Source organism: Aquarana catesbeiana, linkage group LG10, assembly GCF_042186555.1.
Source record: "Aquarana catesbeiana isolate 2022-GZ linkage group LG10, ASM4218655v1, whole genome shotgun sequence".
Classification (NCBI taxonomy): domain Eukaryota; kingdom Metazoa; phylum Chordata; class Amphibia; order Anura; family Ranidae; genus Aquarana; species Aquarana catesbeiana.
The window spans coordinates 55670721-55686414 of record NC_133333.1 but is presented as its reverse complement, the minus strand read 5'-3'; the positions used below and the strand labels follow the sequence as shown (position 1 = coordinate 55686414).

The window sequence follows — 15694 nt, the reverse complement described above, 5'->3', positions numbered from 1 at the left end:
AGGGGAAGAGGGAGGGGCTGCAGCATGGACAAAGCATTATTGGCTAACACTGAGATGAGATGCAAATATCTCCCCTCCCCTCTCCCTTTGATGGTCGAGAACAGGACACTGAAATATCATCATCCAGCCCCGCATCATAGTGTTGTGTGCCCTCCTCCACACATTACAGGTTGGAGATGTATTTTGCACAGGGGCAGGTTTAGAGGTGGAAGCGCTGCTGCTCGAGCTGGCTCTGCCTGCTTGTCATTATGATACGCAGGAGACCCGGACTACAGAGGGAGAGACACACAGAGCAAACCGGCCCACTGAGCCATCGGCCGACTGGGAAACTCCTGGTAGTCCCGATGGCCAGTACATGCCTGCTCTCCATGGAGCGGCAGGTGTCAACGGACGTGTCCATTGACAAACACTGGCATCTGATCTGAACCTATCTGCTAAAAACAGACAGATGGTGGATACGTTCCCTATGCATTTGGTGGATCGGATTGGATGACAGTTGGATGTAAATGGACAGGCGGTTCGTTTACATCTGACCACCCATAGAGAAGAGCAGGCTGTGACTATGTCTGCTCTGCATAAGCAGAGCGGACAAAATTATTCTAAAGAAAAACTTGCAAAAAAGGTAAAAGTTACACTTTAATCAACTCCTGCAAGGTATATAAAATACAATTTACCCTGAAATATGCTTTTTTACACATTCATCCTACACACAAACATGCATGCATACAGACACTGTATTTATTTTAATTTGAATTTCGTACATTTAATTCCATCTTTTACTGCCACTGGGATGTTTTAAGATTTCGTCATACAATGTTAAATAAATATAATCTGTAAATATGTAAAGTTAAATAACAGGTGTCTTTACATAGTCTGTATGCTGTACACGGATCACCACAAGGAAATAGGAATAATTCCTGGAATATCTCTACATAATGAAACACGGTGTTGTAGCCACACAGTTTCCTATCTAGAAGGTCAGTTTGTCAAAAAGTAAAGTCTTTGGTAAACACTTGCATGGTTTTATTAGCAATGGCCCGCATGCTAAATGTAGGCACATCCGTTTTAAAGAGAAGGAAGAGAAGGTGCAGATCCGTCTTCATGGCGTAGCACTTATGACTGCTGGAGACGGTGTAGCATTGGTGAGCATGATGGCTAAATCCCATTGGAAATGACTCTTCATACTGAACTGTGAATCAAGAGAGAGGGAGAATTAAAGAATGACTATACCCAAAACAGGATTATACTTTATCAGTACCTACTAACAACTATATACAGCATGCAACATTTCCCACACATTTACTATTTAAAATAAAAGATATCAAAGCAATCTAAATATATGACTGAAGAAAAGGCTTTTAAGGAACATGTAGGCAACGATAGGGATAACTCTCCCTCAATACAGTCATCACTTCACATCTTCAAACAGTATGCAAGTGCTTCAACCTATACAACCAATCAGCAGCACTCTATCATCCTTCAGGTTGCTACTTAAAGCGGTTGTATACCCGCACATAAAAAAAAAAAAAAAAAACCTGCAAGGCAAAGGCATAATGAGCTAGTGTGCAGCGCATACTAGCTCATTATGAAATACCTCAGAACAAAGCCCCCGTATCGGAGCCCGGTCCACGCCGAGGGAGCTGACATCTTGCCCCCGGCATATCTTCTAGGTTTGTGTCTTCGGCGCTGTCCGGCAGCGTCTACCGGACCTTCAGCCGGGCATCCAGAGCGCATGCGCCACTGACGTCAGCAGCTGCATGCAAAGGGAATATCTCTTAAACCATGCAGGTTTAGGAGATATTAATTTTACCTACAGGTAAGCCTTATTATAGGCTTACCTGTAGGTAAAAATGTCAAATTTGGGTATACAACCACTTTAATGCATAATCCTGCATAAGAAAAGACAAGCAATATTTTCGCAATCCGCAACTTAATGCCTAGGTCTTCTAAAACCAAGTAGTTCAGTCACCATTAGGCCTCATGCACACTTGATGTTATAAAAACGCCAGTAGCTTTAGCTGTAGAATGCTGCATTAAAAACGCTAAAAAGTTTTTTTTAGCATTTACAGTGTTTTTGCATTAGCGTTTTTGATTTTTTTTTTTTTTTTAGCAAACTAAACTAACTACTCCCACAAAAGCTTATGGTTTAAAAGCGCTCATAAAAAACAGAATACCCGTTTTTTTCAGCTCTTTTTTAGCTTTTATCAGCATTTTTCAGAGTTAGAGCAAACTCCTCTTAAAATCCACTAGTTCTGCTTTTTTTTTTCCAGCCAGAAAACACCTCTGACAAAAAATGCTGATAAAAGCCTATATGTGACTGGACACATAGGATAATATGCTGGGGAGTTTGCTGGCTGCAGAAAAAAACCGCCAGAAGCCAAAAACAGCAGCTGTAAAAATGTCCAGCGTGCGTAAGGCCTTAAATGGTAATCAGAAATGGAAGGGACGGGGATGACTCTGGGCAGTGTTGAGGTGGCTTTCTTTCTGTAGTAGCAGAGAAAAAAAAAAAAGAGATAGAAGAAAAAGTAATAGATAGGGGGGAAAAGAAGTAAGAAGAAGAAACAAGAGAGGGGGGGTAAGACAAGGGGGGGGGGGGTGTATTAGGCCTTCAGATACGTGAATCTCTGTTTACGATGATTACTGTAGGTTGTCGATCAGTATGAAATGGTAGAGTTTTAGCTCCTAAGGAGGGATTTACCCTCTTCTGAATACTTGAATATATTCCAATGAGTCCATGTTTTCCGATAGGTTTCCTGTCTATCTTGAGCTGTCATTATCAAGTCTTCCATTTTATTTATGTCTTCTACTTTTCTCAACCACATTGCTGTGGTTGGTGGGGATTGCTGTTTCCACAACATGGGAATACAGGATTTGGCTGCATTTGTTAAGTGTCTCAGTAGAGATTTCTTATAGGTTTTGATTGGTATGGAAGAAATGTGGAGTAGAAAAAATGCCGGGTCATTTGGGATTTGGAAGTCAGTGAATTTTTGGGAAATGGTACGAACTGCAGTCCAGAAAGTTGTCAACATAGGACATGACCAAAACATGTGTAGAAGCGTTCCCTCTTCCTAGTGACAACGCCAGCAATACTTTGAAGTGTCAGGAAAAATGATATGTAATCGACTTGGTGTTAGGTACCACCTTGTCAGGAGCTTATAATTCGTCTCTTGGACTTTAGTGCATATTGAGGACTTAAAGGAGAGGCTAATCATGTTTTGTTTCTGGACTGTTGTAAAAGTGTGTTGGAGGTCTGTTTCCCACTTCATAATGCATGGTAATCTGGGTGGCTGGGGTGGGGTGTTCAATAGGCTGTACATTTTGGATAGGGTCTGCGGCAATGGCTCTGTGTCTTTACAACATTCTTCAAATGTGGTCAAAGGCCTGGTGTAACTTTGAGGGTTTGGGAAGGTCTGGAGAAAGTGGTGAATTCGTGCTGCATCCCAAAACAGAAGTTTAAACGGACCTACTGGGTCCATTAGTTCTGAGATGGAGGGCCATTTATTTTGTTGCACAAATTGTGATGCTAAAACACAATTGGATCTTCTCAAGGTCTGAAATTGCGAGGAGGAGAGTCCAGGAAAGAACTTGGGGTTACCTAGAATCGGGGCTAAAGGTGATGTTTTGGTAGTTAGAGAGGTGTGTAAGGTAGCTTGAATGCACTGTCTTATGGTGTTTCCGATGATAGGGTGGGATTTCAATTCTGCAGGGAGAGAGTCACTACACTATATCGTAGATCGTAGGGGTATAGTGGTTTGGTGTTGTTCTAATTGTGCCCACAACTTATAGTCCCTATGACGGCACCAATCAAGAACTCTACCTAGGTGAGTAGCTTGGTAGTATTTCCTTACGTCTGGTAGCGCTAGGCCGCCGCAATGTTTTGGTGTGCATAGTTGAGATCTTGGGATGCGAGGCTTTTTATGAGCCCAAACAAAATGGGTGAAAAGGGCTTGTACTTGTTTGAAATATATGGGAGGTATCTTAATCGGTAGGGCCTGGAAGAGGTATAAAAATTTTGGGAGTATACTCATTTTGAGTAAATTGCACCTCCCAAACCAGGAGTGTAACCCTTCATTCCAATTTTCTAGCAATTTCCTGGTCTTAGCTAGGAGGGGGGGGGAGTTGCTCTCATAGATGTGAGACAGCTCTGGTGGTATTTTCGTGCCTAAATAAGTCAGGGAGGAAGACGTCCATTTAAATTTAAAATTCGATTGTAAATTTAGAAGAATATTGGCCTGTAGTGATATCCCCATTGCTTCCGATTTGGAAAAATGTATTTTAAGGTTTGATACTTTCCCGTATGTCTCGAATTCTGCGAGTAGATTCGGTAGGGACACTCCTGGGTTGGTTAGCGAAAAGAGCAGGTCGTCTGCATAGGCCGAGATCTTGTGTTGCATGGGACCAATTGTTATCCCCTGAATGTCGGGGTTCAATCTAATTTTGGATAGAAAGGGTTCCAGGGAGAGAGCAAATAGGAGCGGGGAAAGTGGGCATCCCTGTCTCGTCCCATTTGTTATTGGGAAGGGGTCTGATAGGACTCCGTTGGCCTTTGCTCGGGCTGTTGGGTTTGAATATATTCTGGCTATTCGGCTAAGCATCACCTCCCCCAGGCCGATGTGTCTGAGCACCGCAAACATAAATGGCCAGCTTACCCGGTCAAACGCTTTTTCAGCGTCTGTATTGAGAAAAATACATGGGATTTTCTGAGACTTAGCGACATAAAGTAGATTTAGCACCTTTGTAGTGCTATCTCTGGCCTCCCGAGACGGGATGAAGCCTACCTGGTCTAGGTGTATGATTTGCTGGAGGTGCTGCGCTAGCCGAACAGCCAGAATTTTAGTGAATATCTTTAAGTCAAGATTTAATAATGATATGGGTCTGTAACTGCCGGGTCTTTTCCTTCCTTATGAATTACTGAAATATGAGCACCTAGTGTTTCTCTAGCAAATGCTCCGTCAACACCGACCCTGTTGAATAGTGTAACTAAACGAGGTCCTAGTATCGGGAGAAGAGTTTTATAATATTGTAGTGTATAACCGTCGGGGCCCGGGGCTTTACCTGGCTTCATTGTCCCTATAGCTTTTTGAATTTCTATCAAAGTTATAGGGGAGTCTAAATCTTCCTTAATTTCCTGGGTAAGGGATGGCATTTGAGATGATGTGATGTAGTTCTCTATCTCAGGCAAGGGGGAAACTACTTGTGGCAGGTTGTATAGATTGGAGTAAAAATGGTTAAACTCTTTTGTGATTAGTGCTGGCAGGACTTCTTTTTTCCCTCTCGTCGTTACGATATGTGGGATGTATGTAGATGATTTATGGTCTCTAACCATCTTTGCTAAAAGTTTCCCACACTTATCTCCTGACTCATATGTCTGTTTGCGACAAAACTGTAAGGCCGCTTTAGCTCTATAGAGTAAGAGATCAGTGATTTGTCGTCTGAGAACTGTCAGTGCAGTCTCCGAGGACTGCGTGGGGGCATGTTTGTGTCTGGCTTCAGAAATATTGAGATCCTCTAGAAGTTGGGATAGTTATTTCTTTCTCGCTTAATTCTTGCACCATGTGTGATGAGGATTCCTCTGATAACTACTTTGTGGGCTTCCCACAAAATCCCAGGGTCACAGTCTGGTTGGTCGTTTTCCTGAAAGTATAAATTTAGCGCTCTGGTCACGTCTGTCAGCACTTCTGGGTCTTGCAAGAGACTTTCATTAAGACACCAGAAACGGTGTCTGGGAGAAGAAATGTCAGACAAAGTGTAGGTCAGGAAGATAGGCGCATGGTCAGACCACGTTCTATTGCCTATGGAGGTCTGTTCTACTGCATATAGCTGACTGTGTGGGATCAAGAAATAATCTATTCTGGTATATACCTGGTGCAAGTGTGAATAAAATGTGTAGTCGCGTTCTCCCGAGTGCTGTAAGTGCCAGATATCGATCAATTGTGATTTGTGTAACGTTTTTGCTATTTTTTTTAGTTGATTTGGTTGGATCGAAGATTTACCAGTCGAGGTGTCTACAGATGGGATCAATGGGGTGTTAAAGTCTCCTCCCATAATTAGCTGTCCTTCCTTAAAGTCGTCTAGTTTCTCCAAAGTGTCTCGGATAAATTTGGCCTGCTGCTCATTAGGGGCATATAGTGTTGCTAGCGTTACTTTTACAGTACCTATGAGGCCTTTAAGGAAAACATATCTTCCTGATGGGTCCATTATAGAGCTCAGAAGGTGCCATGGGGTTTTACTGGATATTAATATGGACACTCCTTTGGATTTGGCAGTCGGGTTTGTAGGGTGATAAGTCATTGGGAATAGTTTACATTGTAAATACGGTAATTTGTTCGTTTTAAAGCGCGTCTCTTGAATAAAGGCTATGTCTGTGCGAGTCCGCTTCAGGTCATCTATCAGCATCCGTCTCTTCTCAGGCGTATTAAGCTCCTTTGCATTGAGAGACATCACTTTGATATTATTGAACGCCATGTTGTTACGGGACAGGAAGGGAGGGAAGGGTAGGTTCGGGTATGAGGGAAAAAAAAAAAAAAAAAGGGGGGGGGGGGGGGGGAGTAGAGAAAGAGAAGTAAGTAAAGGAAGAAGATACTTAGTAGAGGGATACGAGGTAGAGGCGAGGCCTAATGTCTCGCCCAACTCGACTCCCTTTTATGTTTCTGGTATTGTCCTTTGCATAAGACTCCCAGGGGGCAGAGTTGCGCCCTCTAAGAGGATATGCTGACCTAATTGGGAGAGTGATAGGACACGGCTCAAAAGGTGAGTCTCCCGTCCCAGCACATCTGGAATGCGTAGAAAGAATATTTTGTATAACTTTATAAGTAAAATAATAAACCAACAATAACATAACTTGAATGGGTATGTATTTGCGAACCTCGTGTGCTAGTTTCTTGAGCACCACCCCCTACTTCTCTGACTGAGTGTACATTCTGCTATTCTCAAGAGCATTCTGAGAAGTGGACCCCTTACTGTGGTGTCAGGTCATGTTTAGCGAAGTAGCACATCTCCAAAACTCGGCATCTCAGCAAGTGTGGTATGATAAAACTGAAAACCCAACAGCTTAAAGTGGGGTTCCACCCAAATTTTGAACAATATCTGTATGTATTCTCTTCCTTGCCTAGATGCTGACATGCCGTTTAAAAAAATTTAAATCGCTGTAATTACCTTTTATTTTTCTATTCTTTTTTGCACTTCCTGGTTCTCCTCCCGTGAGAGTAGGCGTGTTTCTAGCCTCTCCCAGACTCCTGGGAGCTAGTCTCAGGCTTCCCAGGATGCCACTGAGCATGTGCGGGAACGAGCGGTGAATGCTGGGAGCACAGCATTCATCACATCCAGGAAATAAATGCTTGTGGGCTTCAAATGCCCACAATGAAGATGGAAACCGCCTGCAGTGAATAATATAAGTTATTCTTTCCGACGAAATCTGACACAGGCGGACATATTACACACAATATGTGAGTATGTAATGCTGAGAAGAAAAGTTTGTGAATGAACTCAAAAAAAAAAAAAAAAAACGATAGATAGGTGGACCCCCGCTTTAACAGATATATTTAAACCGAACATAACAATACCGTGCACCCCACTTCAAAAATGATAGCATGTCTTTCAAACCTAGTTAGTATGTCTTCAGATCAGTCTCGCCGGGCTCCACCAAACAGGAATTAACAGATCCGTCAGGTAATGTATCTGGGCAAGGCTCTATGGTATGCGGCTTCAGCTGATTTCCACGAAAGGAGAAGGTACAAAACACTCCACACTTGACGTCTCCACTACCCCATCTCCTGTTTCTGTAGTGTGTTCTCTGATAAAGGTTTCCAGGGTAGTATCTGGAGTAGCCGTGAATTATCTGTTAAAGTGGATGGATAGAAACCCCTGAGGTTTCCATTCTAGAGAGTACCTGTGGTTAAGAGAGATCTCCTGGGTATATACCGTCTCTTTCTCCAGTTTACATCTCAAATTATATTGACCGCTTTAAGTGCATCATGCGGGTTAATCATGAGTGGTCACTGCACTGATAAGGACGGAAGTCTTGCTAATTGGTGCAAAGAGTGACCTCTTTCTTTATGCAGTAGAGTTCAGAAAATCCCTATTCCTTCCGACAATACAGAGGGGCAAGTGAGGTCGGGTGAACGGCGTTAGTAGTCTAAGCAAAAATGAGGCAAATAACACCACTTTGGGCATTATTCAGCCTGAATCAAATTCGTCTTAAGGGATGCATACTTCAAGACTCACGTGCATCTTCTTGTGATGGTGCTCTGGGTCGACGACGATTCCTCTGTTGTCTGGGCGGCAGGTTCCCCTCCAGTCTCGGTGTATTCATGCGTCCTGGTGGTCGCTGCAGGGGGGCGAGCCAGTTGGGCACATCAATAGGATCCGTGTCAAGGAAGGAGAACAGGGCTGGCAAAGCATCTAGTTTACGTAATGTGAAGAATCTCTGTTCCTTCCTGAATGTAACCGAAAGGGGATATCCCCAGCGATAAGTGGCTCCTCTGTGCCGGGCTAGATCCAGTAAAGGTTTCATGATCGCTCGTCTCTGCAGGGTAGCGCGGGAGAGGTCAGGAAATATTTTAACAGTCACACCATCTAATTCTGGGTCTTCTGCTTCCCAGGCTTTGCGTAGAATTTGTTCCTTGTGTGTATAGTGGTGCAATCTACAGATTACATTGCGCGGTCTCAAAGGATCAGTCGGTTTAGGGCCCAAGGTTCGGTGAATCCTATCGATTTCCACTCGGTCTGGAAGATCTACGCCGGGTATGTTGTGGAAAATGGCGACCGCTGTATCCGCCAGGTCCTCGGGACCAGTAGCCTCCGGGAGTCCCCGAATCCGCAGGTTATTTCTGTGGCTTCGGTCCTCCATCTCTTCCATGTGGAGCTGTTGGTCTTGCAGGGTTTCCGCCTGAGTGTCCTGGACCCCTTCTACAGCTGCCACTCTCCGCTCCAGGGCTGCTAGGGAGGACTCTCCCGTCTCAACCCTGGTGGTGAGTGCCTGGACCTCTGCCTTCATCACGCTCATTTCTTTGCGGTGAGCGGTTTCCACTGTCTCTATGAGGGGCGCTATGTCTGCCTTAGTGGGGAGTGCCTGCAGGAGCGAGCGCAACTCCGCCGCCATTCCGAGAGATCGTGAGGGGGTTGTGACGGCTCACCATAGTCGGAGCGAAGATCCGCAAGGAAGCCCGTATAGGTGCCAGTCCACAGCGCCTCCATGTCAGTCGATGGGGAGTTTTGTGGAGTCTGTCTCTCAGTATGCTCACCATGCACTGATGCCATTTTAATTTCCGGGGAACCGAGCAAGGAGAGACGAAAAAGTCGTTCAATTTTGCCCGATGTCGGAGGTTGAGGAGTAGATTTAGGTGGTTTGTTGGTTTTCTTTGCTGCCTTCTTTCTGGAGGAGTACATATTCTGAATAATGGACTGAAATAGCTGGGATAGGGGAGAGACGGACGGGAGCTCAGCTAAAACACGTCTCTAGTCAGCCATGTCCAGGCCACGCCCCCGGGGTTACAATTTTAACACTTGTCACAGGATAAAGATAGTCTGTCCATCTTTGGGGGTCACGGTCCGGCTGGCCAGAGTGACCCAGCCTCCAGGGGTGGCTGAACGGTCGCAGAGGAGTCAATATGGCGAGCTCCGGGTTTAGCAAGATGGCCGCCGGGTGCAGCAAGATGGCCGCCGTTCACAGGCCTGGAGCTTATATTCTGCTTACAAGCCGCCTAGGAGGGGTGTAAATGGATGACACAGGTAGCGGACGAGCTCCGGAGGCTGTGTAGAAAAAAGGCCGTGTGGAGTGTGGTCTGGGAGGCCAGAATTGAGCACCGGTACCTCGGCTTGATGCAGCAAGATGGCCGCCGTTCACTGGGCCAGAGCTGCTATTCCACTTGCAGGCCGCTGTGTCTAGCGATGAGTGCCACAGGTGGCAGATGTGCTCCTGGTAGTGTCCTTGAGAAAGGCCGTGTGAAGGACAGTCTGGGAGGTCAGGATTAAGCTTTGATTCCGTGGCTGGGTGTAGCAAGATGGCCGCCGCTAGGCCGGAGCCTAGGATCTTACAGGCAGCTCAGGTAAGCAGTCTCTGCTGAGCTGGGCAGCTCACCAGGCCCCGGCAGAAGTGTGGATGGGTTGCAGGTCAGGAGGGGGCAGAGGATCCACACACCTGGGTACGAGCAGGCCACCGCGGCACCCCTCCGGCGGGCAGATGACTTAGGAAACGCCGGTGCTTCACAGGCCTCACCAAATCGCGGCCGCCACGGACGTCCCTGGTAGCCGAACGGACCTCCGGACTATGCTGGGCAGGTGGATGGGTAGGCAGGTGTGGATGGGGAGCCGTCCCTTATCTCCAGTCCGGCCGGGATCGGTTCTCCCCAGAGTGTCCCAGGCCGGCAAGATGGCGGCGGCCGCAGGATCGTGGAGGCAGCCTTGCTGAGACGAATCTAGGCAGAATTCTGCAATATTGGTCCAGGATAAGGCAGGGGACCTAGGGGAACAGGCTGGCAGCGTTTCAGCTTGTTTTGCCAAAGGAGATGCACGGATGGCAGAGGATTCTAAATAGGATACCCGGAGCTCCCCAGAACATGTCCGCCAGCTCTCACATCCGGACACGCCCCCATTGTGTGCGTGTTTTTAATGGTACCTAAAACGCAGCACGGTTTCCCCATTTATCAAGCAATCGCAGCAAACCGCATTGCAAGAAGCTTGTTGACCCAAAGTAAGCTCCTGCACTTAATTGGCGCAAAGAAAAACAGCACTGTCTTTAAAGAGGAAGTAAGGCCTCTTAAAAAAATAAAAAAATAAAAAATACACCCTAGCATACTAGCTCATTATGAATTACTTACCTGAGATCGAAGCCCCGGCTTTGGCCCTCGTTCGCCTCCTCCGCCGCCATCTATCCTGGAATGACTTCCGGGTATCACGGCTCCGGCGTTGTGACTGGCCGGAGCCGCGATGACGTCACTCCCACTCATGCGCGCTGGTGCATGATCGCCGTTAGAAATGGCACGCTCAGTGCGTCTGCTCCCGATGTCTATGGCACATGCGCCATAGACATCAATGCCGCTATTCCTGCAAATATCTCCTAAACCTTTTAGGTTTGGGGGATATTTCTCGCACCTACAGGTAAGCCTTAATCTAGGCTTACCTGTAGGTTAAATGTAGTTGTCATGGGTTTACAACCACTTTAAGGTGCCGTTAAAAATGAATTTTGCCAGCACTGCAGTGCAATTTAGAATCTCGGCAATACTGCCTGTGGAATGGCCAGCTTGATGCACTGTAAACACAGGAGGTTGGCCGCTCAACACGGGTGGCATTCACAAAATTCTTTGTATTTTCTGAATGAATGCAAAGTGTACTCTGTGGGATGAGGTGGAGAGCTTGATGTCACCGCCTCACCTCTTCCAAACAGAGAACTATCTGGATTCATTTAGAAAATGCAAAGAATGGCGCCCATGCTGAGTTGCCGACCTTCTTTATTCACAATGCAGGAGAGCAGCTGCTTGGCACAAGAAGCAAGTGGAGATCACTGGAGCAGCAGTGTCTACTTCAGTGATTTCCAGCTCCCATGGGCATTGGTCAGGTATGGTATATACAGTACATAGATACATTGGTCCATGCTGAACCAATGCAATTGTTTATAACATGCCGATGCCTGTAATTCCTCTCCAAATAAAAGTCTTTATTCTGGAGTATAAGCTTTGTGAGCCTTATCTGTCCTAAGCATGAATCTCTGCAAGTGTGTTGCTGCCCCCTACTGATTCTTGTATAGCAGTCAGTCATTCTCTGTGTTACAATTTCCTTTGTTTTATAAAACCTTTTATACTTTAAAACTCCTTTGTAACACCTATTCTATTTGATGGAAAAAGTGTGTGTATATGAATTTATAATGCAATGTACTGTAGATCTTCTACAGAGAGTTTTTTTTATATAGATATTTATGCGTGTACATACTGTATATATATTATATATTTTTTTACGCACACAAACACCGATGCCAAGCGGTAATCTTTAAAAATAACTTTCTTTAATGTAATATGCAAGGCTTAATGAGGGAGTCCCCTGAAACATGTGGCCTAGCAACCAATATAACAGAAAGTGGATGGCTTGCATTTCTTTGACATGGATTATGCTATTCGGGATGCAGGAATGTTCCATCTGCCCGGGACTGATATCGGAGGAGTGAAGGACTTTATCGCCTTAGACCACTGACCATGGTACCCGACAGCTTCACCAAAATCTTCCCCACCATGGCCACTGTAATGCTGGTCACTTTTTGGGGCACATAATAATACATATCATTTTTCATCTATTAAATTGTATCCTTGACAATGTACTACGGTATGTTGGTGCCCTATGTATTTCTTCAGCTACTACTCCAACCTACACTTTCAGAGACTGCAAAACTTATGGTGCATTAAATCATTTATTATAGTGAATTGAATGTTTGCCTAGAACACATCAGACTTTTGTCAGGACATTCTAGCCTGGAGTCCTGTACTTTTAACTGCAACTACACGTGGCCAACATCGTTACCGGTTAACCCAAACTACAGTGGTGTCCGATTACTATAGTATATAAGAATTTACATCCTGCAACAAATGTGAATTTCTGTCATTGTGAAGTTACACCCAGGTGCATAAATACAGTTGATGGACATGTCCGACTATACCATGGAAATTCCTTATTGATACAGTGTATACTATAACTGTGTTTTAACCACTTGAGATCCTACACTTTACTTCGAGAGTGCATTCATGGTTAGTTCTGATACCATATCAATGCATATATCATTTGCTGGGACAACCAAATACTGTACGTTTTTTGACAATATCTCTTTCAAATAGTATTCAAATGTATTCAAAATTTTAAATACAAAAAACAAAACGAAAGAATACACTGTTTCTAATTGGACCAATTTTTGTAAGACACTAAAATAATGGGAATACATTTTTCACATTGGTTTTCACTAGGGGTGTCCCGATACTAGTATCAGTCCTGATACAGAGTATTTGCAGGAGTACTTGTACTCCTGCAAATGCTCCCGATGCCTAATCTGATACCTGGACACTCAGGAACAAGCACACGGGGAGATTATAACTTCCCCCGCCGCCGCAGCGATTGTTCCCGAGTGTCCCCTGTATCCTTCTCTGGCCGGAGTGTCCCCTGTATCCTTCTCCCCTGTAACTTCCCCTTTCAGGATGGAGAGGGGAGGAAGGAGCCGGTAAATATGTCATTTACCGTCTCTTTCCTTTTCCGAATGAACAGAGTCAGTAATCACTGACTCTGTCCATTCAGAACTGAGCATTGTACACTGTGTTTAGGATGCTTCAGTTTATGAATGGAGAGGAGCCGCTGTCTCCTCTTCATTCGTCTTCAATGCAGCTGTGAGGCTGCTGAGAAAAGGGACTGGGGAACCTCTATCCTCAGTCTCTTCCAATGTCTCAAAGGGGAGATGTCAGGGGTCTGTTTAGACCCCTGACATCTCACCAAAGCCCCCCTACCCTAAGATTGAATAATAATAAAAAAAACACACATTGTAATAAGTACTCAAAAAAAATAAACACTGACTGTCCACTTCCTCCTCCCAAAAAAAAATAAAATTGTAAAAAAATAAAACGCTACTGACTGTGCTGCATATTAGTGCTGCATATTAGTGCCACTGTCACATGACAATTAAAAAATGTATAGGAAAAAGTACTTAAAAAAAGTAGTACCAGGACAACCCTAGTTTTCACCCATGTAATAATTTATCAACTAGGACTGGCTGAACAGTTGTTCTGTGGGATAGTGTTTTCTGTAACATTTATTTTATCATTTAGGGCTCATTCACACTTGTGTGCTGCAGAAATGTATGCTAAACTATGCAAATTAACATGCATTCCTGCAATGTATGACCATACACCTGCTGTATGTGCAATACTTTCATTGTGAATGGCACCCCCAATGCAAGTACAATGAAACACAGAAGCACTACAACACATACTGTGTGGTATAGTGGATTGCTGGTATTGTGTACTGTACTGTGGTGCGTGGGCAGTCCATTTATAATAATTTGTTTTGAAATTTGCTCAACACAATATTACAACTTTTCCCCAGGCATGCAGATTCGAATCCCCATCGCAAGGGAGCATGGAGGTACCAATACCAGCCCACATTGCCCTTGATCTTGGAAAGGGGTCCTTTCCCCTTCCCCTCCCTCAAATACTCTAGCTCAGGGGTAGGCAACATCGGCACTCCAGCTGTTTTGAAACTATAAATCCCATTATGCATCTGCCTCTAGGAGTCATACCTGTGATTGTCAGGGTCTTGCAATGTCTCATGGGACTTGTAGTTTCACCGCAGCTGGAGGGCCGAGGTTGCCTACCCTTGCTCTAGCTTAATACAGAATTGGGGTTTTCAGTAACCCCAGTGCCCAATAGCAAGGTGTTGGCAAGGGGGCATTTTGTCCAACCTACCTGCCCATCAACAGGGGTCAGAATGTAGCCCCCCTCACCCCAGTCCTCTTATGCATAGCATACAGGTAAGTGAAAAAGTAGTTAAAAAAATCAAAACACACCAAACTCAAGCAAAAATTACTTTATTTTTCTTACTTACCAATAATTACCTTTTCAGGTTCCAGAGATGTCCCACAGCATTTGAAGCTTAAAGCACACTATACAATTTTCTGTAGATTTTTTCCTTCAAATTTACCAAAACCATATAATATGAGCTCAAACCTTAAGAGTTTCAATTTGTATGCAATCAGGCAGGCCCTTGCACTACATGGTTTTGGTAAATCTAAAGGAAATCAGACAACAAAAGTTGTTTATAGTGTGTATCGGGTCTTAGACTTTCATTGGGGTGTATTCATTTTTACAACATAGTCTTGAATAAATTTGTTAGGAAAAATACTTTTTTGTGTGTGCAAATTACATAGTTACATATGAATGAAAGAGAGCAGCAAAAATGGGACTTTGTGTGAGGTCATGATCAAAAAGGGACCATGTATCTCCATCCCTAACTAGTAAACAAATATGGGATTAAGGGAGGGAGAAGGAGGGGAGATAGGGGGACAATTGGGACTTTTTATGAAGCACACAGTCTCAGGAAAAACATCTATCAATGAAAATATAAATATTTATTGGTACAAATAAACCATAATTACATGAGAGACAATAATTGATAGTGTTTTGTATATATCCCATAAAGTTACATATATGTACACATGCCCGTATAATGTAAACATATTGACAAAAGCAACTACATAGGTAGAGAGGCCTCCCAAAACCCTGATCTGCATAGGTAACATCTAGAGAGAGACCCTGGGGTAATGGCATTTCAGTCTTGGAGCCACAAGAATGAAGTAGAACATAAAGTACTAATAATGATAAAAGACACATAGGTACAACCACGGCTTATAACTAGCTTGATGCGTTTCATGGTTTGATATTATCACTCTTCAGGAGCTGGCACGTGATGCATGTCTAAAACAAAATACAAAAAAAATCCATAAATAATTGACATGTGGCAAAGAAAAGGCAGAACATATATAAGAAAATAGAACCAATCCCATATTTGTACTTACAAACAGGTATGCTGTGTAGGGAGATATGTCATGGCTTGTGGAACCAAAAGGACCAACGGTAATGCTAGCCACAGGAACTGAGGGAGCATGTATCCAGACCGCAATGCGCCAGAGAGCCCCCCAATGCCATGGATAACATCCATAAAAGCTAGATCC

The 15694-nt window shown here is 44.3% G+C and overlaps 1 protein-coding gene across 3 annotated transcripts in view; it reads right to left on the bottom strand.

Moving 5' to 3' along the window:
• Window positions 1–623: 623 nt before the first annotated feature.
• FUZ (fuzzy planar cell polarity protein) overlaps window positions 624–15694 on the bottom strand; it is a 114913-nt gene continuing 99842 nt past the window's right edge. For 2 of the 3 annotated variants that reach the window (XM_073602212.1, XM_073602216.1), the window contains one exon: window positions 624–1189. In XM_073602212.1, coding sequence (XP_073458313.1) covers window positions 987–1189 — 203 coding nt within the window. In that variant the 3' untranslated portion in view covers window positions 624–986. Of the gene's footprint in view, window positions 1190–15199; window positions 15438–15694 lie in introns of those variants that run through there. The other variant, XM_073602214.1, reaches the window with a different exon arrangement.